Raw genomic sequence first — 13,720 nt, forward strand, 5'->3', positions numbered from 1 at the left:
GCCACACTTTGAAAGAGTGGATAAGCCTTGTCAACTACCTCAACAGTCTCTAGACAAGGCCCCCTTGCACCAATGGGAATGGTCAGGGCAGTCTTGGTTTCATTTGGATTTGCATTTGAACTATGCTGACCACTGTTTAAGGGAGATTTTTTTGGGGGGGGGGATCCTCACAGATGCTTGTTTAAAGTGGTTGGAAGTGCACTCTGAGTGTCCTGAACCTACCTGGCAGCCAGTCAGTATGTCAAGTCCAAAGTCTGAGGGTCAAGCCACACAAGCAAAGTCCAAAGGTCAGGAAACATAGTCCAGGGTCAATCCAAGTAGCCAGGTCCAGCAGTCAGATAACAACCCAGAGTCAAGCACTGTCCTGTAGAGGTCCAGTGGCATCCAAGCCAAGAGCCATCAACATGGGCCATTGAGCAGACACAGCACCTCAGCTCTGCTTCCCTTTTATATGTTGCATGCTAATTGCAGCATCTGTGCTTGATGAGGCATGTGACCCTCACCTGTTCCAAGCCTACTCCAGCTGAGGAATCACACCTTTCCTCCCAGAGCTAGCGAGCCCCACCTGGGCTCAGGAGCTGGGCTGTGGGCCCTTGCCTGCCTTAGCCTCCTAGAGTGCCACTCCTGCTGCTCCCTATACCTCAGGGCCCACCATGTTCATGGAGACAGGGGCCTCTCTGGCACTGGTATGGGTCCTGCTGCTCTGGTTCCTGTGCATTGACCTTTGTCCCCTCACCATCCTTCATCACCCTGTGAGTACTTCCTTCCCCATCCCCTGCTCACTTCAATGTGTCCCAATCCCAGCTACCGTTCGCCAGGATCCTCTTCCTCTTCCCCACCGTTCTACCAGTTCATGACAATGAGCTCCACAGCTTTAGAAGCAAAACGTAACAAATTTTGACAGATTTTTGTTGTTATTGTTGTCCTGGATGGTCTGCTATTAGTAGTGAGGGCACAGTAAAATAGAGTGTGTGATCACAGCCACATCTAAGGCAGATGCTAAGCAATAAGCAATAATGCAACTCTGCAGCAGTAACTCGAATCTGCCTTCAGGCATACATTTCAGAGCACATAATGTAGGAGAGCTCTAGATAGAGGCTGGGCGGTTTGTAAGAGTGGCTAGCAACATAGAAGGGTTGTGTTTATTCACTCAGGTTGAGTCTAGATAGGTGAATTAGTCTTACAATGCAGGCTCCTGGGAGACAGCGGATCTCATAACTGTTGCCACTCTGCTTAATCTCTTTGCTCCTTCAGGAGGCTGCTAGGTTCAGGAGAAATGTTTGTATGCTGATTAAACAATTATCTTTTATCTCACCAATTTAGAAAGTGGTAAATAGCTTAAAGCGCCACACTAAGCTATGTGATGTGACAGTAAGAATAAAATAAAATGTTCTCTTGAAAATAAATAAATTAAATAATTGTATTAATGTTGTGTAAACATTTAGACTACCCTTTTAGACTGAGAGCCCACCATATGCATTGCCTGTTTCATTGTCACCTGCTTCTTTGTATGCCACTTGCTCAAAAGGGCCTATGAGTTAATCAAATGTGAGATATTTGCCCAGGCCTTCCAAAATTATTAATAATGACAATAATAACGACAATTTAGATTAGGAAAGGCAGGCTTTAGAATGAGATAAATCAGTTTCTAAACCAGGAGATAAATGAAGAAAAAATTGTTTCTTCATCTCAGGGTTGTGCGTTTGAGCACCATCTTGGGCAAAAAGATTCCTGCATTGCAGGGGGTTGGACTAAATGACCTTCCAATACTACGATTATATGATTCTAACATGTTGCTATAATTTTGCCAAAAAATATGCAGTGGTACCTCTGGTTACGTACTTAATTCGTTCCAGAGGTCCGTTCTTAACCTGAAACACCACTTTAGCTAATGGCGCCTCCTGCTGCTGCTGCTGCGCGATTTCTGTTCTTATCCTGAAGCAAAGTTCTTAACCCGAGGTACTATTTCTGGGTTAGCGGAGTCTGTAACCTGAAGCGTATGTAACCTGAGGTACCACTGTATAAACCCATAGCAAAGATTTTTATGTATTCTATATTTTAAAAGTATATTTGAACTACAACAGAAAGAAAATATGCATATTAGGCACAAATTAAATAATTGTTTAACTGTTTTAAAATCCCAGCAGTTTAAAGTAGCAGCAGAAATTAACTCCAAAAAGAAAGAAAAGACAAAAATAGACATGCTAGAAGGCAAGCATAAAATTCATGAAAACATCATCGCATATTAAATAAAACTAGTAAAATAAGCTCATCTAAATTAATTAAGGATGACTTTGCTAAAGTTATTAATTGGACTCAATTTCCAAATTTATATTATATTGACAGTGTGAGCCTGTATATCCATTGAGATAAATGGGGCTGTATCCCAGAGTTTATATTATATTGGAACCTGGTTATAGGATTGGTACCTGTACTGAGTAGACATATACATAGGGTTGTACTGGTAGATGTGAGTTTTAGGAGACAGTTTCACAAAGGCTGGAATTCTAAACACACACTGACAATTGTGTAAGTACCATTGAACCCAATGTGACTTGTGCCAGAGTAGACATGATAGAATTGCACTGCAAAGGATGAGGTAGTAGTTGCAGCTGAAATACTGCATTAATAACTTCAGTAATAGTTTTCTCAAAATGTACTGCTGTAGCACATTGCATTGCATGGGTATAAAACTGGCATTGGATCTTGACAGTGCCAACACTTTCCTGCCCCATAACTGTAATATAAAAGATTGAATGCTGACATTTATTATCTCTTGGGCCAAATCCCTCACAATAACTTTCACATAAAGTGCACTGTGGGCGGCTACTGAAAAAACAACAACACATTTATTCCATTATGTTGGCATGTTTGCTTGCTGCCTTCCACCTCCCACTGGGAATCCCAGCCAGATGGGTAGAGTATTAATAAAAGTATTACTACTACTATTATCATCATCATCATCATTATCACTACTACTACTACTACTACTACTACTACTACTACTACTTTGACTGACCTAGCATAGACACTTGTGGATTGGCTCTTGTTTTAATCCTGCAGCTGGCTTCTACAGAGGATTACATGTGCAGAACAAAGGTAGCATATGTCCAGTGTCCTTCAGAACACAGAATAGCAAAATTTATCAATTTTTAAAGTGTGAGTGACAGGTAGTCATCCCATTTAGCATACACAGGAAACAGTACTGTGCATGCTGCCTTCTGTAACCTAATATTGTCTTCAGTCCCATCCATGTCAAACATGAACAAAAATGAAAATACCGTATTTTTCGCCCTATAGGACGCACCGGCCCATAGGACGCACCTAGATTGGGGGGGGGGGGAAATAAAGGGAAAAAAATTATCCCCCCCCAGACGCGGGGCTGGGGAAGCTCGGGCTTTCGCAGCTTTGGCATCGCTCTGGGAGCTTGCGGGGCTGGAGGAGGGAAAAGCCCTCTGCCAGCCTTCTAGCCAAGTCGGGGGACAGCGGGAAAGGCGCGCTGCACCTCCTGCTGCCCCCCGAGTTTGCGGGGCTGGCGACAGGGAGGAGCAGGCTTCTCCCCCCCCCCGCCAGCCTTCTAGCCAAGTCGGGGGACAGCGGGAAAGGCGCGCTGCGCCTCCCACTGTCCCCCGAGTTTGTGGGGCTGGCGACAGGGAGGAGCAGGCTTCTCCCCCCCCGCCAGCCTTCTAGCCAAGTCGGGGGACAGCGGAAAAGGCGCGCTACGCCTCCCGCTGTCCCCCGACTTTGCGGGGCTGGCAACGGGGAGGAGCAGGCTTCTCTCCCCCCCCCCGCCAGCCTTCTAGCCAAGTCGGGGGACAGCGGGAAAGGCGCGCTACGCCTCCCGCTGTCCCCCGACTTTGCGGGGCTGGCAACGGGGAGGAGCAGGCTTCTCTCCCCCCCCCCCGCCAGCCTTCTAGCCAAGTCGGGGGACAGCGGGAAAGGCGCGCTGCACCTCCCGCTATCCCCCGAGTTTGCGGGGCTGGCGACGGGGCTCTCCTGAAGCCTGGAGAGCAAGAGGGGTCGGTGCGCACCGACCCCTCTCGCTCTCCAGGCTTCAGCAAAAGCCTGCATTCGCCCCATAGGACGCACACACATTTCCCCTTCATTTTTGGAGGGGGAAAAGTGCGTCCTATAGGGCGAAAAATACGGTGCATACTGTGCTACCTGATATTTTAGGCAGTATAGAGGACATGGTAGTTTGGGGAAATAGTTTAAGAGGAAAACAAAGATATATCCCATGGTGCCTCAGCCAAAATATTCTGCTTCAGGCACAAACACACATAGAGTAGCAATATTTGGATCAATGCACAAACACAGCTAGAGGGAGGGAAGTTTAAGATTGAGGCTTCTTAAAAATGGTTTCCTTGTGTGCTTTATGCTCTAAGCAGCACAATGGAAAGTTGATTTATAAGCCTGCGTCACATTGACTGGCTTGTGCCAGACCAGACAATTTGAGGTCAAATTGATGGCTGAAAGATTTTTTTAGAAGGCTGCAGTTGGTAATTTTTATATTCCCCTCCCCCATGACTTATATATTTGTCCACTTGACATATATAGAGGATAGGAAGAAAATATCTTGCATTTTTGCAAGAAAGTACTTGTATTCTGCACCACCTAGAATCCAGACAAGTGCATGCATAACAGATTGTGAATCTCACTTTGGATTTCCCCATTAGGTTTGTTACTAGATGTTTGGGGAGTAGGGCTACAGGTACATGGTCATTTTTGTGCCAGCCAACCTGGCTTGCTCCCCCACAAGTATTTATTTTGAAACAAATATTAGATTACTCTATGCAGGCAATAATTGAAACATGTAATTTGAGGTGTCGGTAATACATTATGTTGCCTTATTCTACAATATAAGATTTGTCGAGACCAGATCTTTATGTGGATATAGTAAATACGGAAGGGACTATAACTCAGAACATCTGCAAGAACAGTACAGCCAATGGAAATTCCAGATTCCACTTAGAGCCAAGTAAGTTTTGTGCCACCTAGTGACTAAACTGTATAAGAACACTGTCCACAAACACTGGGTTCATCTTAAGTTTTATTGTTAGTAGATCCATTGAAATCAATCAACATGTCTATGTTAGGTCCATTACTTTTAGTAGGTCTCAGTAAAACCCATTCTTTGCTTGGCCCCTCTTCAGCTGGGGGGGGGAGGGGCTTCCATTAGTCAAGGGCAGATGCTATGATGCAGGAGGGTCTGGGACTATATCCTATTCTCCAAGAGAATAAAAGGGTGCCTATTGGAAGCAGAACTCAATGCTGTCACATTGTAAGCTGCTTTCAGAACTAAAAAGCCACTTCCCTTCCCCGGGGAAATGGAGTTGCGGGCTGGACACGATCCTGCCCCATGCATGGGGGTGTAGCTAGCCCCTGCGTCTTAGGGAGTCCCCCTCCACCCCGGCACCCTAGGCTGACCAGTCCGGTTGGCCAGGGGGCGTGGAACACAGCATTTAAACTGCCTACATGCGGGAACTCGCCCCTTTTTTCTGGTTTCTGCTCACACAGTTCTCCCTCCCTAAGATTAGGCTCCTAATCCTTTGACCTTGCTATGGACCTTGGTTGGTCGCCTGTTGAAGAAGCCTGGTAGGATTTTTTTTCCACTTGACAAATTGGCACCAGCCATTTGGTTTTTTTGCCTACCTTGTAACAAATTGTCACAACTTTGTAAGGTTTGGCGGTTAGGCATTGGAGTATTCGTTTGGAGGTGAGGGGAGGTAGTGGCCATCACCTACTCCTCCTATTTCAAGGGTATTCTGTTAAAGGAATCTGGGGGGCGTAGCCCCGTCCGAAGCCCAGGCGGGGGCTAGGGTCATGGCACGACCCCTATTGGTGACCCTGGGGGAGTTCCTAGTCGATGTGCATCACAGGGCTCCCCCTACTGGTGGTTAACCCTTCTGAGACTTCCTGCAGGTGGGCAGGAGTCAGATATAGTCGGTTCGGTTCCAATGCCTAAGCCAGTACCACTCACATTCTGTAACCAATAAAGTTGTGACCTTTTCAGCTCAGCCCATTAACCAAAATTTTGGTGTCAAGTGTCCTTATTCCAACAAAGGGGGAGGGTTCGGGGCCTTGCCATGCAATGAGTTTTTCAGAGTTCTTGCCCACTGCTTCCAGGCATCCCTGCATAATATCACCTCAGAAGGCTTTCCTGATCTGAGGGGTACCTTGATAATAGAACTGAGCATGATTCTCCCACTCCTCATGTTCCTTTTAACCTTGCCAATGCCAACAACTTCAAATGAATCTGAGGGAACTGTTTTTGTATTGCTGCCAGACGCAGGCACTCAGTTGAGATTCCTGCGTTGCAGGGAGTTGGACTAGATTTTCCCTCAGGGTCCTTTCCAACTCTATAATTCTATGACTTTATGATAAAAAGTGAGCATAGAAATAGGGAAGATTATTTATTGCCTCTACACTGACTGGCAGGAGCTCTTCCGGGGTTTCATACAAGAGTGTATTACAGCCCTGCCAGAAGATGCCAAGGACAGAACCTGGGACTGGCTGCATGCCTTTGCTACACATTGTGTGGCAGTGAAGAAGATATAGCACCACCGCACTGTAAGTAATACAGATGACAGAGCAACTCTATGAATTTCCACGTGAATTTATTTCCACTTGCTGCCTATATTAGACCTCTGTCATTTATCAAAGCCCTCACAGGTCTATAAGATAAAGTGACCCACTAAAATAATGTCATTCATTCATTCAGTAATTCAGTTATTGAGTGACTACCTGTTCTTCACCAAAAAGTCTCATATTTTGCTTGTATTTGTTTTTAAATTGTGTATGTGTCTCCCACCCTGGGCTCCATCAGGAGGAAAGGCACGGTGTAAATTCAATAAATAATAGTAATAATAACAGTGCAAACATTCAACTAAAATAGCAATACATAGCTGGACAATTATATTGATTGAATGAAGTTCTGAAGCAGGAATTAAATAATTTTGGATTTTTCAGCATGTGGTAAATGCCTGTCACTTGAAAAATCTATCAAGTGAAAAATTTCACTTGAACAATCTATTACCAAGATAGCTGTCTGAAAGGATCTCTTGAGTCCTGCAGCTGTCTCCTAAATGTTAGATGGAAACCTGTAATAGAAGGTGTCTTCCCCACACCTATCTCTGCTCTTAGTATAAGAGAAAAAGTGGCAACTGGTCGCATCTCCGTTCACCCTTGTCTTCTCATGGCTTTATACAGATGTTATTTTCTTCAAATGAACCTTTTCTTTTTTGGCATCATCATTTATATAATAAATATACTTGGAAAGTTTCTGATAAATACAGATGTATAGTCTTCAGAAACTTTTATTATTTATTTATGTAGCATGGTCAGTACGCAGGTTGCCTTACACAGCATAAAAGGGCAGATTCCCTGCCTTGTTATCATTCATTTCTACATATTCAAAATTAGGCTGCTCTTGCATCCACTAAATATGATTTTTCATGGGCTAATGGTGCTAGGAATATGATGTATGCACAAAAAGTATCAGATGTAATGACAATTATTATACAACAAACCAACAACACCAAAAACTGGCTTATGAATATAAAGGTCAATTTTACTAGAATAGGTATATAACCTCATAAACCTACTAAACAATAAGCAAACTAAAGTGCAGTCTGCAAAACCAAGTCTGGAGATACTCATAAACATAGAATGAACTAATGTCTCTCTCTTTACTGTACTGGTTGTGTATGCAGTAAGTATTACATTACACAGCTGGAGCAAACAAATTGTTCTTCAAATAGTCGTTCACTGGACGCACAAAGCCACATATGTAGGAGCGGTAGCGACAAAGCGTTCTTCAAATAGTCATTTGCTGGAAGCGCTAAGCGATATATGTATGTGCGGTTGCAGGAAAACAACTCCTCACTACTCCCATGGTGAAAATGGTACAAATAGTCAAATGGAACCAAATAGAGATCTGTTCTCTGGATATTATCCAGGTTTCGCAGCAAGCTTCATTAGTCAATAGTGCTAAATAATACAAAATGGCATTCCAGTTACAATAAATGAAAGACAATAAAATATATGCAATACCATCTTATGTTGTGTCTTACTTAATCACTCAACACGGTTCGCTCAAGACAAAAGATCATACGAAATGCTCACAGTCACAGTGAATATGGTAACAAACATGTAAATACATTACAGGTGCATGGAATCAATCATCACATTTGTACATTGTTAAAGGTACAGTAACGCTTCTCTGTTACTACTAAACAAACAAAGGCACAAAAATTAATTTATATATAACATCCAAGGTCAAATACGGTATTCAAACCTTTTGGAAACAAGATTCCTAATTGAAATATTAATTTGTACTCCTTTTGTAACAAGGCTCTTCGTACATCAACAGATCTAAAGGGTAGTTTTTTAAAAGTCCACAGAAGGAAAAAACTCAGGTCATTTTCAGTGTGAGCCTCTTGCTGGAAATGCTGGACTAACGGGGCGTCTAGACAAGCATTGCGTATTTTGGACCTGTGCTCAGAAATGCTGGTCCTGGTTGCACAAGTAGTGCTACCTACATGTAGAATATGATCCCTGGAGGCATCTTTTCTATCTGTTCAAAAAGAACTCACTTTTTTCTGTTATTGTCCCTGTCTCCATTTCCGTATTTATTTTTTCTTTTCAGTGAGGCAATTTTCTCTTTTATGGCCTATCTTCAATTGAGAGCATTTTAGTGGGCACTATTATTTTGTTTTGGTTTGGTTTTGCTTGAGAGCAGGTGATTTAACTTTAAATGTGAATGGTTTTGAGGTTGTTATATCAGTTCTACAGTTGCCTTGTTGCAGAACACAGAACGCTGTTGGCTTGAATGGAAAGTAAAATGGAACAAACCCAATGAGCAAAGGATATGATTGGAGGAAGGGGGTAGCACAAATGGCATGCTGTTGTTTTTGTAGATGAATAATCAGGGGTGATGGGAATTGTAGTCCCACAACATCTGGAGTGTGACTTCTTCCCCAACTCTAGCCAAGCTTTTAAAGCAAAGCATTTGTTTTACACTGGGCAAATAGTTGCTTCTGTGCCATTCATCCAATAGCTTTAATCACAGAAGATGAAGATTTAAATATTTTAAGAGTAGCAAAATTACCATCTATAACATTTATTTATTTTTATTTTGGACTTTTTATTTTCTGTGATGAGCTTTGGAAACATTTTTATTGTAGTAGTTAAAATTTGTATCTACTTACAGGAAACAAATAATGTATTGTTTGTGAGTTTTGAGTAATTCTGAATCAATTCAGTTCATTTTCTGGTTTTTCTTTTGTTTTTTATTGTATTTTGAATTCCAGCGCTGTGTTTTTGTATAGGAGTCATATATGAACCTTCTAGCTTCATAGTCAGCTAAGTTCTAACATAGCTTTCAGGCTTTGGTTAACACTTAGCTCCAAAAGTGAATCATTCAAATGGTAGCCTAGTAGACCCCCCCCCCTTTAGGAATTTGTGTCTTGTCTGCTGCTCATGTTATATTCCTTTTTTTTGTACCGGGTACTCATGATAAAATTTGATAAGCAGAAAAAAATGGAGGCATTCAAGGTTTTTTCCACCCAAAGAGAAAAGTGCACTTACTCCCTTTTTGTTCAAGAGAATTAATAATGATCTCTCCTTGTTTCTTCTCCTTCTATGGGATAAGAGCTAGTAAGAAAAAAACCTATAAATCTCTTATGAGCAGTGATGCATCTACAGATTTAAAAAAACCTTTGTCTCTGTAGGTCAGAACATTTCTAGCTGCTGATGTAAGAAAGACAGAATGCATAAAATTAATCTTTTTAAAATTCTCAGTTCTAGTGCCCAAAGTTGTCTTGAGGAAATTTCTATCAAGTGGATAAGTATTTGCAACTTGTTGTTTGGAAGATTATACTGAATATACTGGGAGATAAATGAGCCAAAGACATTTATACTGTAAGGAATAGTTGGTTTTCTTGTCAGAGATGAGTAATTAGATGCTGGTTCCCAAAATACAGGGCGATACATGTACATAGAGTTTCACACAAAGTTTCAAGGATGCTGTGGCAGTCAAGAGCCAGCCTTGATGGGCCTTGCCATGCCCACCCCACCCAGGTGCTGACACTAGGCTTGTTGCCACTGCCGCCATCATCTGCCTCTTTCTGCCTATGGCTCCATTGACTCTAGCTGCACCACTGATTAGATGAATAAGTTGGCATCGGAGAGAATTGGCCCCAGAGTTCAGAACCTCATAATAGCATCAGGTTCTGCATATGCAGGCTTTCTAACTCAGTTCAAAAGAGAAGATTGCCCATATGTCCATCCTTTTGTGTGCAGAACAGCTTCGTCCATTTAAATGTTAAATCATGGTTTAATGCTCTATTGATGTGATTCCATGAGCCTGAGCAAAGTGTCAGGCTCACACGTTCCCTTCTCTCTCCCCCAGTCTACTACTTGGCCAGCTTTTCATCAAGCAATGATTAGTTTTAAAAGACACCTTCATAATCCATGGTTTGAAGTTGGTTTGTTTAGAAACTAACCAGTGTTTGTTGTAAACCAGGATCTCTGGTTCATATATAATGTTAAGATGAGATCCTTTGAAAGTGAAAGTAAAACACAACAGAAGTTATCCTGACCGTGCAAGAAGAGGGGACGGGGAGCTAGGGAACCTTCAAACCTGACATTTTGCTCTGGCTCATGGAGCTCATTCATACAAGAAATAGCTTAGCATTTCTTGTAAACTAGGCCAATAGCCATGACAAATCTGTAAAGGCTGTATTTTAGTTGCTTGGAGTTCTAAGATAGCCCACACATGTTTAAACACATAAACAAGAAGTCAGACATGCACATCTGCGCTTTGTTTTTAAACAATCACATGATTCTTCATAGTAAAGACACATGCAATTAGTAACTGACATAATGCAGGATACAGTCAATTTACAAGGCAAATAACTATGTGAAAATTATTTCCCTTCGTTCATATGCTTGCCTATTCTGTTTTCATAGACCAAACTAGTATCATATTAATTGTGAGCCATGTGGCAGAATTCAAGAAGCTTCTGATTGAGTTGTCCCTATTAGTTTGCTAGTTAGATTTGTCGGATGGTAAAGTTTTGCCACAAGTTTTGCTGTTTCTGATGATAGGGTTCTTCAGGCATGTTGTCTTTAAAATAAAGGATCAGGTGGCAAGTGTGGATTTGCAGAACCTCTTTACCTGGAAACAATTATTTGAAGAGTTGGAAAGTTGACAACGTGCATAAATTGCAATTAAATAATCCAACCTTCTTAGGTATTTCTTTCTTTTTAAATTCATTCAATTACATGTCACTCAATACATATATTCACAATGTAGAACAGTTCTTTCCAACCTTAGAAGACATTTTTTTCAGAAGAGATATAGGTGGAAGCAGCACCACAAACTTCAAGCCTCATTGTCAGATTTAAACTGAAGCCTTTAAGTCAAGATTTATTGGCTTGGGATTGATTAAATTATTAGAGTGTTTTGTACAGAGTGAAGTCAATGCTTAAACAGAGACGTCCACCCACACCTTGCCTTTTATGTGGTAATTACAGTTTCCCAAGTAGCAGACCATTTGTTTGAAACTTCCATCAAGCAGTGGCTCTTTTTATCCTTTTCTTTCTCATCTCATTGGTACATTGCTAGTAGTATGCCAAACATTTCTTCTGCAGTTTTCCTTGGCTATTCTCCATCAATTAATGTGAAAACAAATTACATTCAAGAACGATGAAAGGCAAAGGAATCTTTTGGTGAAATTTTGGTGGAGTGTTTCTTTGTTTTGTTTTGTTTTTTGGTTGCATTTCTCTTCATTTGTTAGATTTTCAAGTAAAAATAAATAAATAAAAAGGAAGGAAAAAATAAAAGACAATAAAATAAAGAAAATAATGATGGTGATGTATAAACAATACTACTACTATTAAAAAATATTTCCCATTAATTCACAGTGTAGCTTAGTGCAAAGCATGGCTTACACTAGAGCAGAAAATTGGATTCATTGGCATTTGCATAATTCCCAGCCTGGCTATTGAATAATGCTTCAAAGAAGAGGGAATTATATTAACTGAATTTTTATGTTCTCTCTAGGAATTCGGAAGGACCGCAGAGGAGGCCGTATATTGAAGCACAAACGCCAAAAAGAGGAACAAGACAACAAGAATTCAGGGATTGTTGCTGAGAGAAGGAGCCCAAATCTCTGGCCAAGTCCTCTGATGATCAAGCATAACAAAAAGAACAGTCCAGCCCTGTCCCTGACTGCAGATCAGATGGTCAGTGCCTTGCTAGAGGCTGAACCACCTGTTGTCTATTCAGAATATGACCCTGGCAGGCCTTTCAATGAAGCTTCTATGATGACACTGTTGACCAACCTGGCTGACAGAGAACTGGTGCATATGATCAACTGGGCCAAAAGAGTTCCAGGTAAGAATATTAGTAAAGGATGTTTGAACAGCTGTTCATACCTCAAGACAAACTGTTGACTAGATTCTGCTTATGCAAATGTGTCTGAAAGTTTGGAGAAACATTACTTCTTTTCTCCGTTCACCCACACAATTATCTCACTATATTCAGTGGCATTAACTTGTTCTTTTCCAGAATTGCTATAGCTGGTATAAGCAGAAAGGTTTGACAAAGAAATAGTTGCCAGTTTCTGTTTGATGATCTCATGGATGACATAATGTGTAATCATGGCAGTTCATAGTAGCATGAAATGTTTGTTCCCACATCTTCAGGCTAAACTTGGGCTATTCTATCTTAACTAAAAGTGATTTAAGGTCTATAAAAAGGTACCATATTGCAAAGTCCAAAGTATTGATCTATACAACTGATGTGCAGCAGAATGTGCAAAACTAAGGAATGGCTGGAACTGAAGAACACTTGGTTTATCACTGTAGGCCAACACTGTCCTTGTATAATCAAAGAACACCTGAGCTTTCAGCCACTAGCCAAGAACTAGATATGATCTATCCCTGTGCACAATTTCATTTTTTTATTTTTTCCAGCTTTTTCCAGCCTTGTACTCTCAAGATGTTTTTGACCACAGTTTCCATCACCTGTGCTTACTAGAAATAATGGGAGTTGGAATTCATACAACTCCCTTATGGCTTATAGAACAATAAAACAATGATAAAACCACAATTAACATGATATCAAACAATTAAGAACACATCTGCATAAAATGTAAAAACAGACTATTCTGTTCAAACACTGTCAGTAGATGCATGCTTCTGAAGAAAGTCTGGATCGTTAACAAAAATACGAAAAGAACGTAGAGATTTAGCTGAAATAGTAATTGTATCTATCATGAGGTTTTGTGGGTCACCAAGGGCCAAACTAGATGTGATTTTGATGTTGCATGGTGAATTCATTTATTTAAAATCTAAATAGCTGACATGCTGCCCCCCTCCCCCAAAGCCAGACTGGGAGCGAGGTGTGGGAAAGGGAGCTTTAACCCTTTGCCCCCACTTTGGTCCTGATTGGAATATCCACCCCAATTTACCTGCTTTGCAAATTGGGAAGGAAGCTCTTGCAAGGCATCAAGGAGAACATGCCTTTGATTGTGCATGGCTGGTGCAGGAAGGGACCCAATTCGAATCTGCAGTGCAGCAGGTCCTCCCGTTCCACATTGACTATGTAAGCTTTTTCCTTAATCTGCTCTGTAACTCCAAACTGCGTGAAGCAAAAAAAAAACATCATGTCAGGTTTAGACCTGTGTGCATGTTCGCACAAAAGAAAGTTTTG

The 13,720-nt window shown here is 41.4% G+C and overlaps 1 protein-coding gene and 1 long non-coding RNA gene across 12 annotated transcripts in view; one reads left to right on the plus strand and one right to left on the minus strand.

Moving 5' to 3' along the window:
- The window catches only part of ESR1 (estrogen receptor 1), a 210,635-nt gene that overhangs the window by 150,766 nt on the left and 46,149 nt on the right, over positions 1 to 13,720 (plus strand). For all 9 annotated transcript variants that reach the window (XM_081187202.1, XM_081187199.1, XM_081187200.1 and 6 more), the window contains one exon: positions 12,068 to 12,400. In XM_081187202.1, the coding sequence (XP_081043328.1) occupies positions 12,068 to 12,400 (333 nt within the window). The remainder of the gene's footprint in view (positions 1 to 12,067; positions 12,401 to 13,720) is intronic.
- Positions 1 to 13,720, minus strand: part of LOC308583367 — a 106,475-nt gene that overhangs the window by 27,133 nt on the left and 65,622 nt on the right. The window lies entirely within an intron of this gene.

The sequence above is a fragment of the Podarcis bocagei genome, assembly GCF_964188305.1.
Source record: "Podarcis bocagei genome assembly, chromosome: 3".
NCBI classification, from domain to species: domain Eukaryota; kingdom Metazoa; phylum Chordata; class Lepidosauria; order Squamata; family Lacertidae; genus Podarcis; species Podarcis bocagei.